The sequence below is a fragment of the Chrysoperla carnea genome, chromosome 1 (assembly GCF_905475395.1).
Source record: "Chrysoperla carnea chromosome 1, inChrCarn1.1, whole genome shotgun sequence".
Taxonomy (NCBI): Eukaryota; Metazoa; Arthropoda; class Insecta; order Neuroptera; family Chrysopidae; genus Chrysoperla; species Chrysoperla carnea.
This window is the reverse complement of record NC_058337.1, coordinates 51,390,075-51,403,359: the sequence shown is the minus strand read 5'-3', so window position 1 is coordinate 51,403,359 and position 13,285 is coordinate 51,390,075. Positions and strand designations below refer to the sequence as shown.

Here is a 13,285-nt window from a genome sequence, read left to right as displayed (position 1 = left end):
CCCAATTGTTCTATGTTGCTCATTTACGAACTCGATCTCTTTACCGATATATTCTCTGTCGATCTCCCTTTTACGTCTTAAGCGCGCTATAAAAATTTCAGCTTGATATCTCTTTTCGTTTTTGAGTTATCGTAGCGACAGACGGGCAACCGGAAATAGATTAGGTGATTTTATGAACATCTATACCAAAATACTGTTCTTAGCATCAATATTTTTAAGCGTTGCAAATTTGGGACTAAACTTAGTATACCTTGATATATTTCATATATACATGATATAATATATATGGATAAAATTAAAAATTTTGATTGTCTTTATTTAAATTATTGGATTGGAATATAAACTGCTTATACTGCCATTTAAAGCCATCTAATTTGGACTAATCATATAAAAAAATTTGGACAAAGAACTTTGTTCAATTGACAATGTAAACAGGGTGTAAAAGAACGATCGCGCTTTTATGTGATCGTACAAAAAATAATACGAATTGAGACTCGAGCGTCTCGTGGCAGTATGCTAGGCTGCCGAAACAGTAAGTAAACAGTGGTACTGCGCATTACTCAATTGACTATATTTATATAATATCTTTGAACAAAGAAAATATCGGTTACGATAACATCTCCGATTTCTGTAATGGTTTCCCATTTTTGAACATATGAACTGAAAAACTTCATAACCCAACCAACTATACTATAGTCGATAAACTAAACCCAATCAACACGTAATTACAATAATACATAGTTATCGAAAATTAAAATAAGAAATGTTCAAGACAACAAAAATGAAATAGATAAAAATCTAATAGAGTTACATCTCTATCTCTATCACTACATATTATAAAACAAAGTCGCTTTTTCTGTCCCTACGTCCCTATGTCCCTTTGTACGCTTAAATCTTTGAAACTACGCAACGGATTTTGATGCGGTTTTTTTTTTAATAGATAGAGTGATTCAAGAGGAAGGTTTTTATGTATAATACATCCATATTATAGTAGAGTAAGGGGTTGAAATAGGGGTTGAAAGGGATATGCTTCAAAAACTAAAAAAGTTGTGCATCGATTAAGCTCAAATATTGACACGATATACAACCAGCTTCAAAGATCTATTGTTTTTATCTACTTTTAACCTTCGGAGGGTAGAAAGGTGTAGCGAGAAAGGGGGAAGGAATTATCGAATATTTACAAATATACCTAAGTGGGGTATCAAATAAAAGAGCATGACGTATACATTACAAAACTGTTATCCCACGCAAGGAAATGTGGAGGGAGGGGTGCAAGTGGGGATGTTGCCCAGCAAAGCGGGTAGTTCACAGCTAGTATATTATAAATGCGAAAGTAAGCATGTTTGTTTGTTACGCTTTCACGCTAAAACTAACGAATGGTTTTTAATGAAACTGTACAGCAAAATAGCTCATACTTCAGAATAACGCATGAGATATAATTTATAAAGATTAATTAATTAATTGGAAAAAAAAATTTAAAAATTAAATTAATTTGATATTACCATAAATTACAGATTTCTGTAAAAGTAGTCATTTGACATTACCATAAATTACAGATTTCTGTAAAAATAGTCAATATAAAATATTTCACGGCCATCTTTTCTTATATACTCAATGAATAATTACGACTAATATATATTTTTTTTAAAAAGTAGAAAACCATACATATATTTTACCTGTGTAAATCAATCCTTACTATTATTTCGAGTGTTATAGAAAGGGGATAAGCGAGAGCAATCATTATCAATCTTTACTTTTAAACCCAGCGAAGCGGGTAGGTATCACTCTAGTATGATAATAAATTTAAAAAAAAAATGTTGAGACTGCTGCTGGATTTGAACTAAGTAATCATTAAAATAATAAATTACACTAACTGAGCTACCTGTGCGTATAAAGTAATGACTAATATAACATACATAATATAGCTAAAAACATGTTATAGTATGTCTCATAGTCGGCAGTCTTGAGTCTAGTATATACTGTTGTGAGACGCTCTAATTAAAACGCCTATTATTCTGCTGAACTAGCCAATTGACTGAATATAGTTTATCAATAAAAGTTGAGTTGAATCTGTACATATGCTCAAATATAATTCTAATTGGTCAATTAATATTGAATCATGAGAGCGCGCCTTTACAATTTTAACATAATAATAATAAGCTGTATGAACTTCACACCGCCGATATGATATATTTTTAAATGTTTGTCTATGAATGGTCACATCTTGTTGAGTGGGAGTCATACAGAGTCATATGGCCAGGTGCTAATAAAATCGAATGAAGTCCATTAAATAATTAACCTTACAGATAAAATGTACAAATGTTGTAAAATAATCGAATAATAGTCAATTATGTACCTTATCTAATACAGTTTACGAGTTTTGTTTGTTAAATATAACGTTATATACAACCAAGATTTTGTGATCAACCAAGAAAAATTTGGTATGTAATAAAATATCTAAATCAAATAACAATAAATATTATCGCATAACTTCTAGAGAAGTACTCAAGTTATTTTTAATGTAGGTGGTTGTATGCAGACACATAAATTTTATTTATATATTATCTGTTTTAATGCGTGATTACACCTGAATTATAAATATATTATTAGTAACACTTTAGTAATTATTTTGACTGACAGAATCAATTTCTATACTATTTTTATTGTTATTTTAGAAAGATGACGGAATTTTATCGAATGGAAATTAATAAAACTGAGTGGGATATACCTGTTCGTTATAAACAATTAAGTGCTGTTGGTTCTGGTGCATATGGACAAGTTTGGTATGCATTTTTTTTTTCAAGCTTTTGTAGTATAAAATATTTTTACGATTTAAAATCTGATAACAAATGAATTCTACAAGAACAGTTGAATATACCGCTTGATATCCATCATACAATAAATATATCCCAAATGTCAGAATCATTCAAATTGAATGCATTTGATTGATATTTTTATCACACCGAATCGAATAACTATGACTTTTTCTTAAACAAGAATAGATTCAACACAATTTTCTTGATTTAATAATGGTATATGGGTCTTTGTTTAAGTAATGTTTTTATAGAATAACAATAGACCTTTTATACCATGCATATATGTAATATGCAAGGTATACTATGTATAGTCCCAAGTTTGTAACGCTTAAAAATATTAATGCTATGAACAAAATTTTGGTATAGGTGTTTATAAAATCACCTAATTAATCCATTTTCGGTTGTCTGTCCGTCTGTCTGCCAACACGATAACTCAAAAACGAAAAAAGATATCAAGCTGAAATTTTTACAGCGTACTCAGGGCGTAAGAAGTGAGGTCAAGTTCTTAAATGACCAACACAGGTCAATTGGGTCTTGACCATCTTGTAAACCGTTAGAGATAGAAAAAAAGTTTAAATGTAAAAAATCTTCCTTATCAAAAAATATATAACTTTTGTTTGAAACATTTTTTTGTAAACACCACTGTTTACCCGTGAGGACGCAAATTAGGCGTAAATTGTAAATTCTAATGTAATATTACGAATTTTAAATCATGTTATGAATAACCATTGTCTTTGTCAAACTTATTGTTTGCCTGAATAAAAAATTATTAGTAATTAAACGACAAGATCTATACATGGGTATAACCCCATACATTGTCAGAAATTCAATTTAGAAATACTAACTGACGCCGAGAAGCACTCGACACATAAATTTCATTTTAAATCTATTAGTGAGCTATGAAATTTTTAACATGGACTCAAAAATAATTTTTCGCTCAGAATAGACCTTTTCATTTGAATTATGATTCTTTATTTTTTTTCGTACAGACAGTAATAAAAAGGACGAAGATACAAGATATTTGTTATTCATTTTATCACATTCTTTTTTGAACATTGTCCGAAACAAAAGGTAATCACTTTTTAAAATGAAAAGGTCTATTATACTCGCTTTTTTCAGGTCCAGTTATCTATTTGAATCAATCTCAATTCAAAGCTCGATTCGGATAAAAAAATTTGAAGGAATTTTGAATTTTTTTTTGTCTTTTCGGTATTTTTATAAATCGAATTTGATTTAAATCGTTTTTAGTAATTACACTTGAAAAAAAAAATGAATAGGAGAGAGTGTAGTACCAGGGATAAAAATTAACATTTATGGTTGATTTTTATTTTTTTTATAATAAAATAACCATGAGAGAAGTCTCTTTTTATAGCTCTTTTATTCCTAGATATTATGTATTTTTTGAGAATTTAAATATTAAGTAGTTATCAATAAAAACTTGTGATTCATAGCACAATATTATGATACACCATGGATCACATCTTAATGTATATACCTGAGGCCACCGAAACTAATTGTACATAAACGTGTTCTCTCCAACATGTAACCTTTACAGTTCACTTTAGAGAATAACATCGTATAATGTATGTGATTAAAACATTGAAAACGTTACAAATTTCTCTTACAAATCCCTTCCTCTCTGGGCACAAAGTAACAGTTAAATTTAATAGGAAATAAAACACTCGGACGAGCTTTAAATTTTTCTAGCTTTTAAGTTAATTAGGTTAACTTTTTAATGATATCATCTGTTTTGAAATTAACTTTCGATTCGTTAGTTATTATGGCCAAATTTATCAATCTACCTTGAGTCATCGTAAATAATTATTTATTATTTTCAAATTAAAATAAGACGGCCTTGTTTTTTATTATTTTGTCTCATTAAAAATTTATTAAATTTCACTTCGAAAAGGTTCTAGCCAAGTAACAACCCGAAAAAGTTCTAGCCAATATCTTAATGTTTTGATTAGCACAATATCATCTGATATTATACGAAGCTTGCGGCCATGATTTCTAGCGTTTGTGATATTAGAGAATTGCCATCGATAGAAGGCAATTACCTTAGGCAATTACTAATACTTAAAAAATAAAGCTTTTAGGAAATTTATTTTTTATTATGAAGGTATTTACAATTTTGTTGTAAGCCTAGTCCAAAACTTGAATTTATACTCAAGGAGAAATCTTCTACCATTAAAAAATTGCTTTTCTAAAGGATTAAAAAAAATTACCTATCGATTGGATTATAATTATAAAGATTAAAGTACATTCAAAACTGATGAAATACTTCATGAAGATTAACCGAAGTAATAATAGCATTTTTTTGTTTTTAGCTCAGCTATTGATTCACAAACTGGATTAAAAGTAGCAATAAAAAAGTTAGCACGTCCATTTCAAAGTGCTGTGCATGCAAAACGTACTTATCGTGAATTGCGTATGTTGAAACATATGAATCATGAAAATGTAATTGGATTATTAGATGTATTTCATCCGGGTAAAAATGGTTTAGAAGATTTTAATAACGTATATTTAGTAACACATTTAATGGGTGCTGATTTAAATAATATTGTACGAACACAGCGACTGAGTGATGACCATGTACAATTTTTAGTTTACCAAATTTTACGTGGATTAAAATATATTCATTCTGCTGGTATTATACATAGGGTTAGTATCTAAATTGTTCATATATCATAGGGTTGGTATGTAAATTGTTCATACATTAGGAGTGAAGAGTATTGTGACCAAAACGTTTTGAATTATACATTTTTTTTTTCATAAGGCTGATTAAAAAAGAAGAAAATGTACAGTACAATTACAATGAAACTAAGAAAATAAAGTTTAGTAGTTTAGTTTGTGCGTTCTATTTACATAAACATAAAAAAAATAGAATAAAAGATACGAAGAGGTTACATAGAAAAGGAGTGACAGAGTTGGTTACGTCTATGGAGGGTAAATGCAAGGAGAAGCATCTCTATTTATAAAATGTTTCCACGTAAAGCAAAAAATTGCTAGGGCTACTGTAGAAAAAGTGCAAGTTCTAAAAAAAAGTCATATGAGTAAAATAAAGATCTAAACAAATTGTTAGAGAAGGGTAGAGAAGTTCAGATAAAACACAAACTACTAAGATAAGATGAAGGTCTAAATAAGTTGTTAGAGAAGAATAGAGAAGTTCACATCAAACACCTTTTGCTACACAAGCGCCATTCTGATCTATTTTAGAACTGCTATTTTTTCACTTTAACTCTTAGTTAAGATTGTGCTCCTTACGGCTATCCTCCATTGCTACGCCCAACACCGGATATTTAGAGGTTCAAATCCGTGCTTCTGTGTAATATTTGCGTTTCTTTCTGAAATTACGTAATGTGCGTTTTCCATTGAAGTGTTCAGTCCCACTCTCATATGTTAAATGGTATATAATGCGTTAATATAATAAAAGTTATTGAAAGTATCTTGTAAGAGCGACTTTAACTTATATATAAAGTACACAATAATTTGAAATAAATGTAAAAAGTTAAGTTTCATAATAAAAAAATATGTAATTTTTATGACTTGTATAATATTACGAAACGTTTTTGTATTCGGTATACACAACCCATAAATAGAATAAAAACACAATATGTTACATATAATTGATGTCACTCACATAGAACAGAAGTGGCGGAGTTGGTTACGTACTAGACCGAATATTTAAAGTACCCGTGTTCGAGTTTCAGCTTCTGTGTAATTTTATCGTTTCTTCAATAATAAAGTTTAGTAGTTTAGTTTGTGTTTTCTGTTTACTTAAACATATAAATATTTTTTTGCTCTTTCAAAAATTTGTTTTCTTTAATAGGATTTAAAACCTTCAAATATTGCCGTAAATGAAGATTGTGAATTACGAATATTGGATTTTGGTTTAGCACGTCCAACAGAAAATGAAATGACTGGTTATGTGGCAACACGATGGTACCGTGCTCCAGAAATTATGTTGAATTGGATGCATTATAATCAAACTGTTGATATATGGTCAGTTGGATGTATTATGGCAGAATTATTAACAGGAAAAACATTGTTTCCTGGTACAGACCGTATCCTTTTCTTATAAAATATTTTCGTTTGATGTATACCCTTGAAATCCTTGATAACAGTGTTACTAAAAGTAGATTTGTTATTTTTTTTGATAATACACGATAATATCATTCCTTTAGTCATAACTTTTTAGATATTCATCAATTGAATTTAATAATGGAAATACTTGGAACACCAAATGATGAATTTATGCAAAAAATATCATCAGAGAGTGTAAGTTCATTAAAACCTTTTTTGAAGTTTTGTGATTTTATACTAAACCAATAATAAAAACACTGTTTTTTATGTATGAAAGCATTTCGCACTGTTAACACGTTTACTTTAATATCCTACAATTGTAATCGGTGCAATCATGTGACATTTTATAATAACGTGAACCCTTCAGAAAAAAGTATTTCTATATTCGGCAAAGCCATACGAAGGTTATTTTTTGTATGCAGCTGTGAGCTGCGGTGATTACGATTGTCTGGTATATGGAAACGATCAATAAGATAGCATATTCAAAATCCATACAAACCATGCTTGCCCGAAATAATAATTTTTGATTTGAAGTAATGATTTTAAAAAACTGCTTATTACAGTCAAAATACAAATCCTAAGCCTATTTTTATGAAATTTTGCTTTGTTGGAAATTTTACCTTGTGATTATGCGTTCATTGCTTATTTTAGGTTTTTAAAGCATTTTTTAAATTCTATATCGATTCCTGATAGGGACACAACTTAGAATATCAACTCATTGTATACTATTTTATTATATACTTCGCTTTGTAGAACCTATCAAAAGAATTTGGATTGTGATTAAATGTCGTATGTCTACTGCCACAGCTAGTATAACTGCAGCAAACGTGTAACTTAAAAAAGATTCGAATTTTGAATTGAACACGGATATAATTAACAACAAATATTTAATTTAGCTTGCGTTCTTTTATTAATGATAACTTATCTTATTATTATAAATGATAACCGTGTTGGGCAGCTTACTGGCATTAATAATGGAACGTGAACCTTATTGTTAGATCGAATTTTTTATAACGGTAACTGTACGTAGATCACTCTCTTTGAGACCTTTTTTGATGCAATAAATTAAATTTTTTCTATAATATTATTTTTGAAATTGTAACATAAATACCTCAAAAGCTCCCAAATTACGTCAAAAATATTTTTTATTTTTTGTTTTATAGTATGAGAAATAAAATCGTATAGTTTTAAACATTAAAATTGATTTATTTAATAACTATAACTTCGGAATTTTTTTGTAATACAGTAGAATCTCGATAAGTTAAAAGCAAGGGAAATGTTAAATAATTTAAGTTATCAAGTGTTTAAGTTAGGGAGTTTTTTTATGGTTCATATTTTTATTTAATGAACAATATTTATGTTCTTGGATTATTGATTATACATATTGTGTTGTGTATAAATGTATTATTATTATTATTTATTATACACACAAGGCTAGGTCAAATTATGAATACAAATATAGCTGCTTTAAGTTATTTAGCTTTTAAAAACATTATTTGAAGTTACTGAGGTCCAATGCCCAAATTATTTGTATAAGTTAAAGTGGCTTTGTATTTTAAGTAAAAGAGATTTTAGTTCTGAAAAGAAGGAAACAAAAATTTTTTTTAATTTATAGAGGTTTTTACGTTATCGAGGTTCTACTGTACTAAGATAAACACATTTCGAAAGTATTTTCTTAACAAACACTTAAACCAAAGGTTTGATAATACTAATAATTTGTTTTAAACTAAAAATTATTTAACATTGTTTTTATGCTATATAATAATCTCTGGCCTTAACCATAATTAGATATTGATCAAATAACACGAATATTTTTTCTGCGTGGTTTACCATGTGAAGAAACACTCAATAAAATTACTAGTGAAGAGGTAAACAATTTCTATGTATTTTTGGATATTATTACTTATGAGGAAAAGAAATATAAATTACACTGTTTGGAACTTGGCTTTTGTAAATGTTTTATCAGTGATTGTTATTTTAAAAATAATAACTTTTGGATAAATAATTTATTATACGAAATGAATCTTTATATCCACTTATTAGAAAGTAAATGGTGATGGTAAACGAAAGTATAAAAGAATCATTTTTCCATTTCAATATGTAAAAACACATTTAGTGAAAATAAAATTTCAAATTCGCTTCAATGCCTAGTTCACTTTTTTATTTTATTATAATTTCTTTTAATATGTATTATGAATACATAATATTTGGACTTCCACCATGTAGTCATCCTCAGTATGGATTAGCTAGTTGTAATTATTCTCCTGAATTTAATATAACCTAGAATCCTTTAACCAAACCTTAGAAGTGTTATTAAATTAGTGAGAGTAACATTTCTCAGGAGAGTAATTACAATTAGCTAATTGATACCAGATAACTGAAATATATATTTATAATTGTTGTTTTTTTTTTTTTAAATCGAGCTAGGCGTTAAGACGAATTTGACATGTGATATCAAATACCTAAAGTTCTCATGAATTATCTTTAAAATTTAAATATTCCGCTAAGCCCAAGTTACACGTTGCGTTAAACATGTATTAAATGGATCTGTTCAGGCGATCGTCAATTTCAACGCTCTATTTAACAGGTTATAATTCTAACAAAGATGCATGGAAAACAACGTGTGTTGGCAAAAACGTTTGTTAAATCGACGGGAACGTAACATTAGCCTTATTTGAATCAATTATTTTTTTGCGATGGAATATTTATAAATTCGAGTCATTACTTTTTAAATGCCTTTTTCTTTATACTTTTCTATTCTTGTAAATAATTAATGGTGATTTAGCAGAAACGATGATAGATTAAGAATGTTTCACCAAAATCAAATCTAAAAAATAAAGTAGAGTATAATCGAATTTATGAAAGCGCGTTTTAAATTTATTTTAAATGTTTCATATTACAAATGTATATTATTTGTGATATTAGAAAATTTTGTAGGGTAACTAAAATACAAGAAAATTTATAAAACAATAAAGTTAAGAACAAAGAGGAATATCTTTTAGATACTTTGAATTTGACCTACCCTGAGTTTTCTTAATAAATTTCGAAATATCCTAGAGCTATCATTTATTATATTTGATAATATTTATAATACCAATGCTCTTATTTAAAGCATCCCTCTATCCTTTACTAGTATGCTATTCAATGAATCTAAAAGATATCAAACTTTCAGACCAATATTTTTTGTTTTGAAAATTTTTTCTATGCTTTAGTTACCCTGTAAGATTTTTCCATTATCGATTTAAATGGCTTACTCTATAAAACTATATTACCATTTTAAATTTCAAGTTTAATCATTTTTTTTAAATAATCTTCGTAAATAACAATAACAAAAACAGGATCTCCTCTTTTTTCAGGCACGAAATTATATAAAATCTCTGCCACCGTTAAGAAAACGAGATTTAAATGAAGTATTCCGTGGCGCATCACCATTAGCCATTGACTTACTAGATAAAATGTTAGAATTAGACAGCGATAAACGTATAACAGCAACACAAGCATTAGCACATCAGTATCTTGCACAATATTCCGATCCAAGTGATGAGCCCGAATCTGCTTTATATGATCAAACATTTGAAGATTATGATTTACCAGTAGACAAATGGAGAGGTATACATTTTTTATTAAATTATATATAGGACCCAATCTAATAGTTATATTTTTCCAGAGTTAGTATATGAAGAAGTGACTAGCTTCGTACCACCAGTTTCCAATCAACTGGAAACCGATAATGGTGAATCATAGGTAGTACTAATTACTGGTTAATTAGTTTTGTATTTACTTTAAAGTAAAATTCCAATTATGTTTGTTATTTTTTGTTTTTGACCTATTAAAAAGATAAAAAATGGTCGCACCTAACGTTTATTTTGTTAATTTTGTTTTTTATATTAATTGAATTTGGTGCTCATAAAAATTTATATATTTAAAATTATAAAATTTAATATATTAAAAAATATAGGCAATAATTTTTATAATTTACGATGAAAAATTAACTTTTATTTTGAATTTGTGTTTTTTAAAAACAGAGTAATATTTTATTCTTGTGTTAATTTTTAAAATGAAGCTTTTTTAATGAGAAGAAGCTAAATAAGTGAAGTTCTTCCTGTTCATTGAAACTCCAAAGGTTGTTCCGACTATAAACTTCTGGATTTGGATATATATTTCAAAATTTTTTAAGTGTTTCTTTTGTTGCGTTGGTTACTTTTCTAATATATTTCTGCACAACAGTGACTATATATTATAATTAATTTTTGCTTTTCTGTAAACCATGCGGTAAATTCACTAGCACGGCTGTTTTTACATAAAAAAAAATTGATGAAGCGTAACAGGAGGAACAAATGATTCAATATTGAAATATTAAAATTATAATTTGCATTATGTATCACTTTGAATATAGACTTTTATCCATTCCAGTTAGAAACATAGTGATTATTTCGAATATGGTTTCGATAACGGATAGGTCTTAATTGAACTTTTCCAAGCTATATTTTTATATAAGATAACTATATAACTAATAAAAGAAAATGTAAATCCAAAAAGTGCCGCGCCAAATTAGCCTCAGATAAAATAAGAAAAATTACAGAATTGGTCAGAAAATAATACAATTAATTACTCCATATTTTGTATTAATACTATTTTTATAAAGATTTTCAAATAAATTTGGCAACTATAACCGGTTATTTTGTCTCAGATTGTTTGTCCTCTTCCATAATGTCATGGAATATTGAGATTAAAATTTTATTTCAAATTTTTTCTTATCCAAATGGATAAAGTTTTAATTATGGCTTTGTTTTTTATATTAATATTCAACTGCTATTGTAAGAATTATGAAGCTGCACAATATCATTGGGATTGTGTTGCAAAACTGAACTAACTAAATTTGAAATAGAGTAAAGAAATGTATGATGGTTGCTTTTAGAGTAAATATTTTCTATAATTTTGAATTAATAAACTCTTTTAATTATTGTTAAATGTTTAGATAAAATTTTTACTGCCAGAGTTGCGGAAAAAGGTATTCATTATAAAATGAATTATTCCGGTAAAAGTAGATTTTTGAAAGTCCAGTTTAAATATTCTTTTTTAAAACTCAGCGGCTCAGCCTTAGATAAGACATTAGCTTTGTTATCTCAAAAATAAGTACAATGCTTAAAGTTTCTGTATAATGTATATAAAATATAATACATACCTAATCTAGAATTAGATGGGCAGCAGTAATTTTTAAAGTAACAGGACGAGTACTCTATAGTAGGTGTAATTTCTTTGGAGGCCTAGTATCTCGATTAGAGTTTTCCAGATTTAACGATTTAATTTCTTTTTGAGATCAGCAATTCAAAAATGTTTCATTTTGTTTAAAATAACAAATCGTTAACCCCCACCCTGTATTAACCTTTTATACATTACGTTTTACATTTAATTAATTAGATTACGTTTTACCAACCTTCAAATAAGTATACAATGTTGAGTTGTGCACACCATCAAAGCATAAAAAATACAATTTTATGGACAGGTTGATTGTATAAAGAAATTATGTTGCAACAAGTGTCATTTTTCCAAGTGCCGTAAAAATATAACAGTAGCTAGTCATTTGTTACCACTATATTTGTGAAAGGGTTTTATATTTTTAAAATTAAACTTTCATAAAACAACGACAATGTACGAGATATCATGAAATTTTTTTCTTGAAAAAATATTTTTCAATTTTTATTTTGTGTGATATATAATACCAGCCACATGCCAATGAATTTGATTATTTTTTTGTCAGTTCAGACCTCACGTTTCGACAATGTTTTCATGTTGTCTGATTTTTTACTGAACCTTAAATTTTTTTGCCAAGCGGCGAATAGTCGACTTGGATAAATTCAAAAAGTTTCGCGACAATAACCTCAGGTAAAATAAGAAAAATTACTAAATTGCTCAAGGTATAATACAATTCGATTCAGATGCTTATTTTTTAAAGGGATGATTATGTTGTACATAAAAATCACACAGTACACGGTAAGTATTATCTATTTTGATGAAAAAAGTTCATTAATTTCCAAACGTAATTGCTTAATTCTATGTGTAATGTTGTATGATAATATTTCTAATATGACTTTTCCAATTGTATTGCGCTACTCCTACGCCTAAGACATTTGCCTGATATTATATACACAAAGTGGCATGAAATACTTTTCAAAAAAGAACAAAATTATTATTATTATTTTATCAAAAGACTTATTGTGTATTTTGAAATTTTGAATTAGATTTTTGTGTAAAATATTTGAAAGCAGGATAAACATCATTGGTTAAAATAGTGTTTAATTAGACAAAAGAATGAAGGTAGCGGCGAATTTAAAACAAACTAAGCCGCAAAGTATAAATTTGTTCTTACTGTATGATTTCGTGAA

At 27.9% G+C, this 13,285-nt stretch overlaps 1 protein-coding gene across 2 annotated transcripts; it reads left to right on the top strand.

Annotated features, from left to right (window-relative positions):
- Positions 1 to 2,239: 2,239 nt before the first annotated feature.
- LOC123305769 (mitogen-activated protein kinase p38b-like) lies at positions 2,240 to 10,753 on the top strand. Of its 2 annotated transcripts, none has more exons than XM_044887586.1 (7): positions 2,240 to 2,441; positions 2,676 to 2,783; positions 5,144 to 5,477; positions 6,646 to 6,880; positions 8,688 to 8,767; positions 10,256 to 10,508; positions 10,567 to 10,753. In XM_044887586.1, the coding sequence occupies exons 2-7, from the start codon at positions 2,680 to 2,682 to the stop codon at positions 10,641 to 10,643; spliced, it is 1,083 nt and encodes a 360-aa protein (XP_044743521.1). In that variant the 5' UTR covers positions 2,240 to 2,441; positions 2,676 to 2,679; the 3' UTR covers positions 10,644 to 10,753. The 2 variants fall into 2 exon arrangements, with proteins under 2 accessions (XP_044743521.1, XP_044743520.1); XM_044887585.1 differs by lacking the exon at positions 8,688 to 8,767 and adding an exon at positions 7,015 to 7,094.
- The last annotated feature ends 2,532 nt before the right edge of the window (positions 10,754 to 13,285 follow it).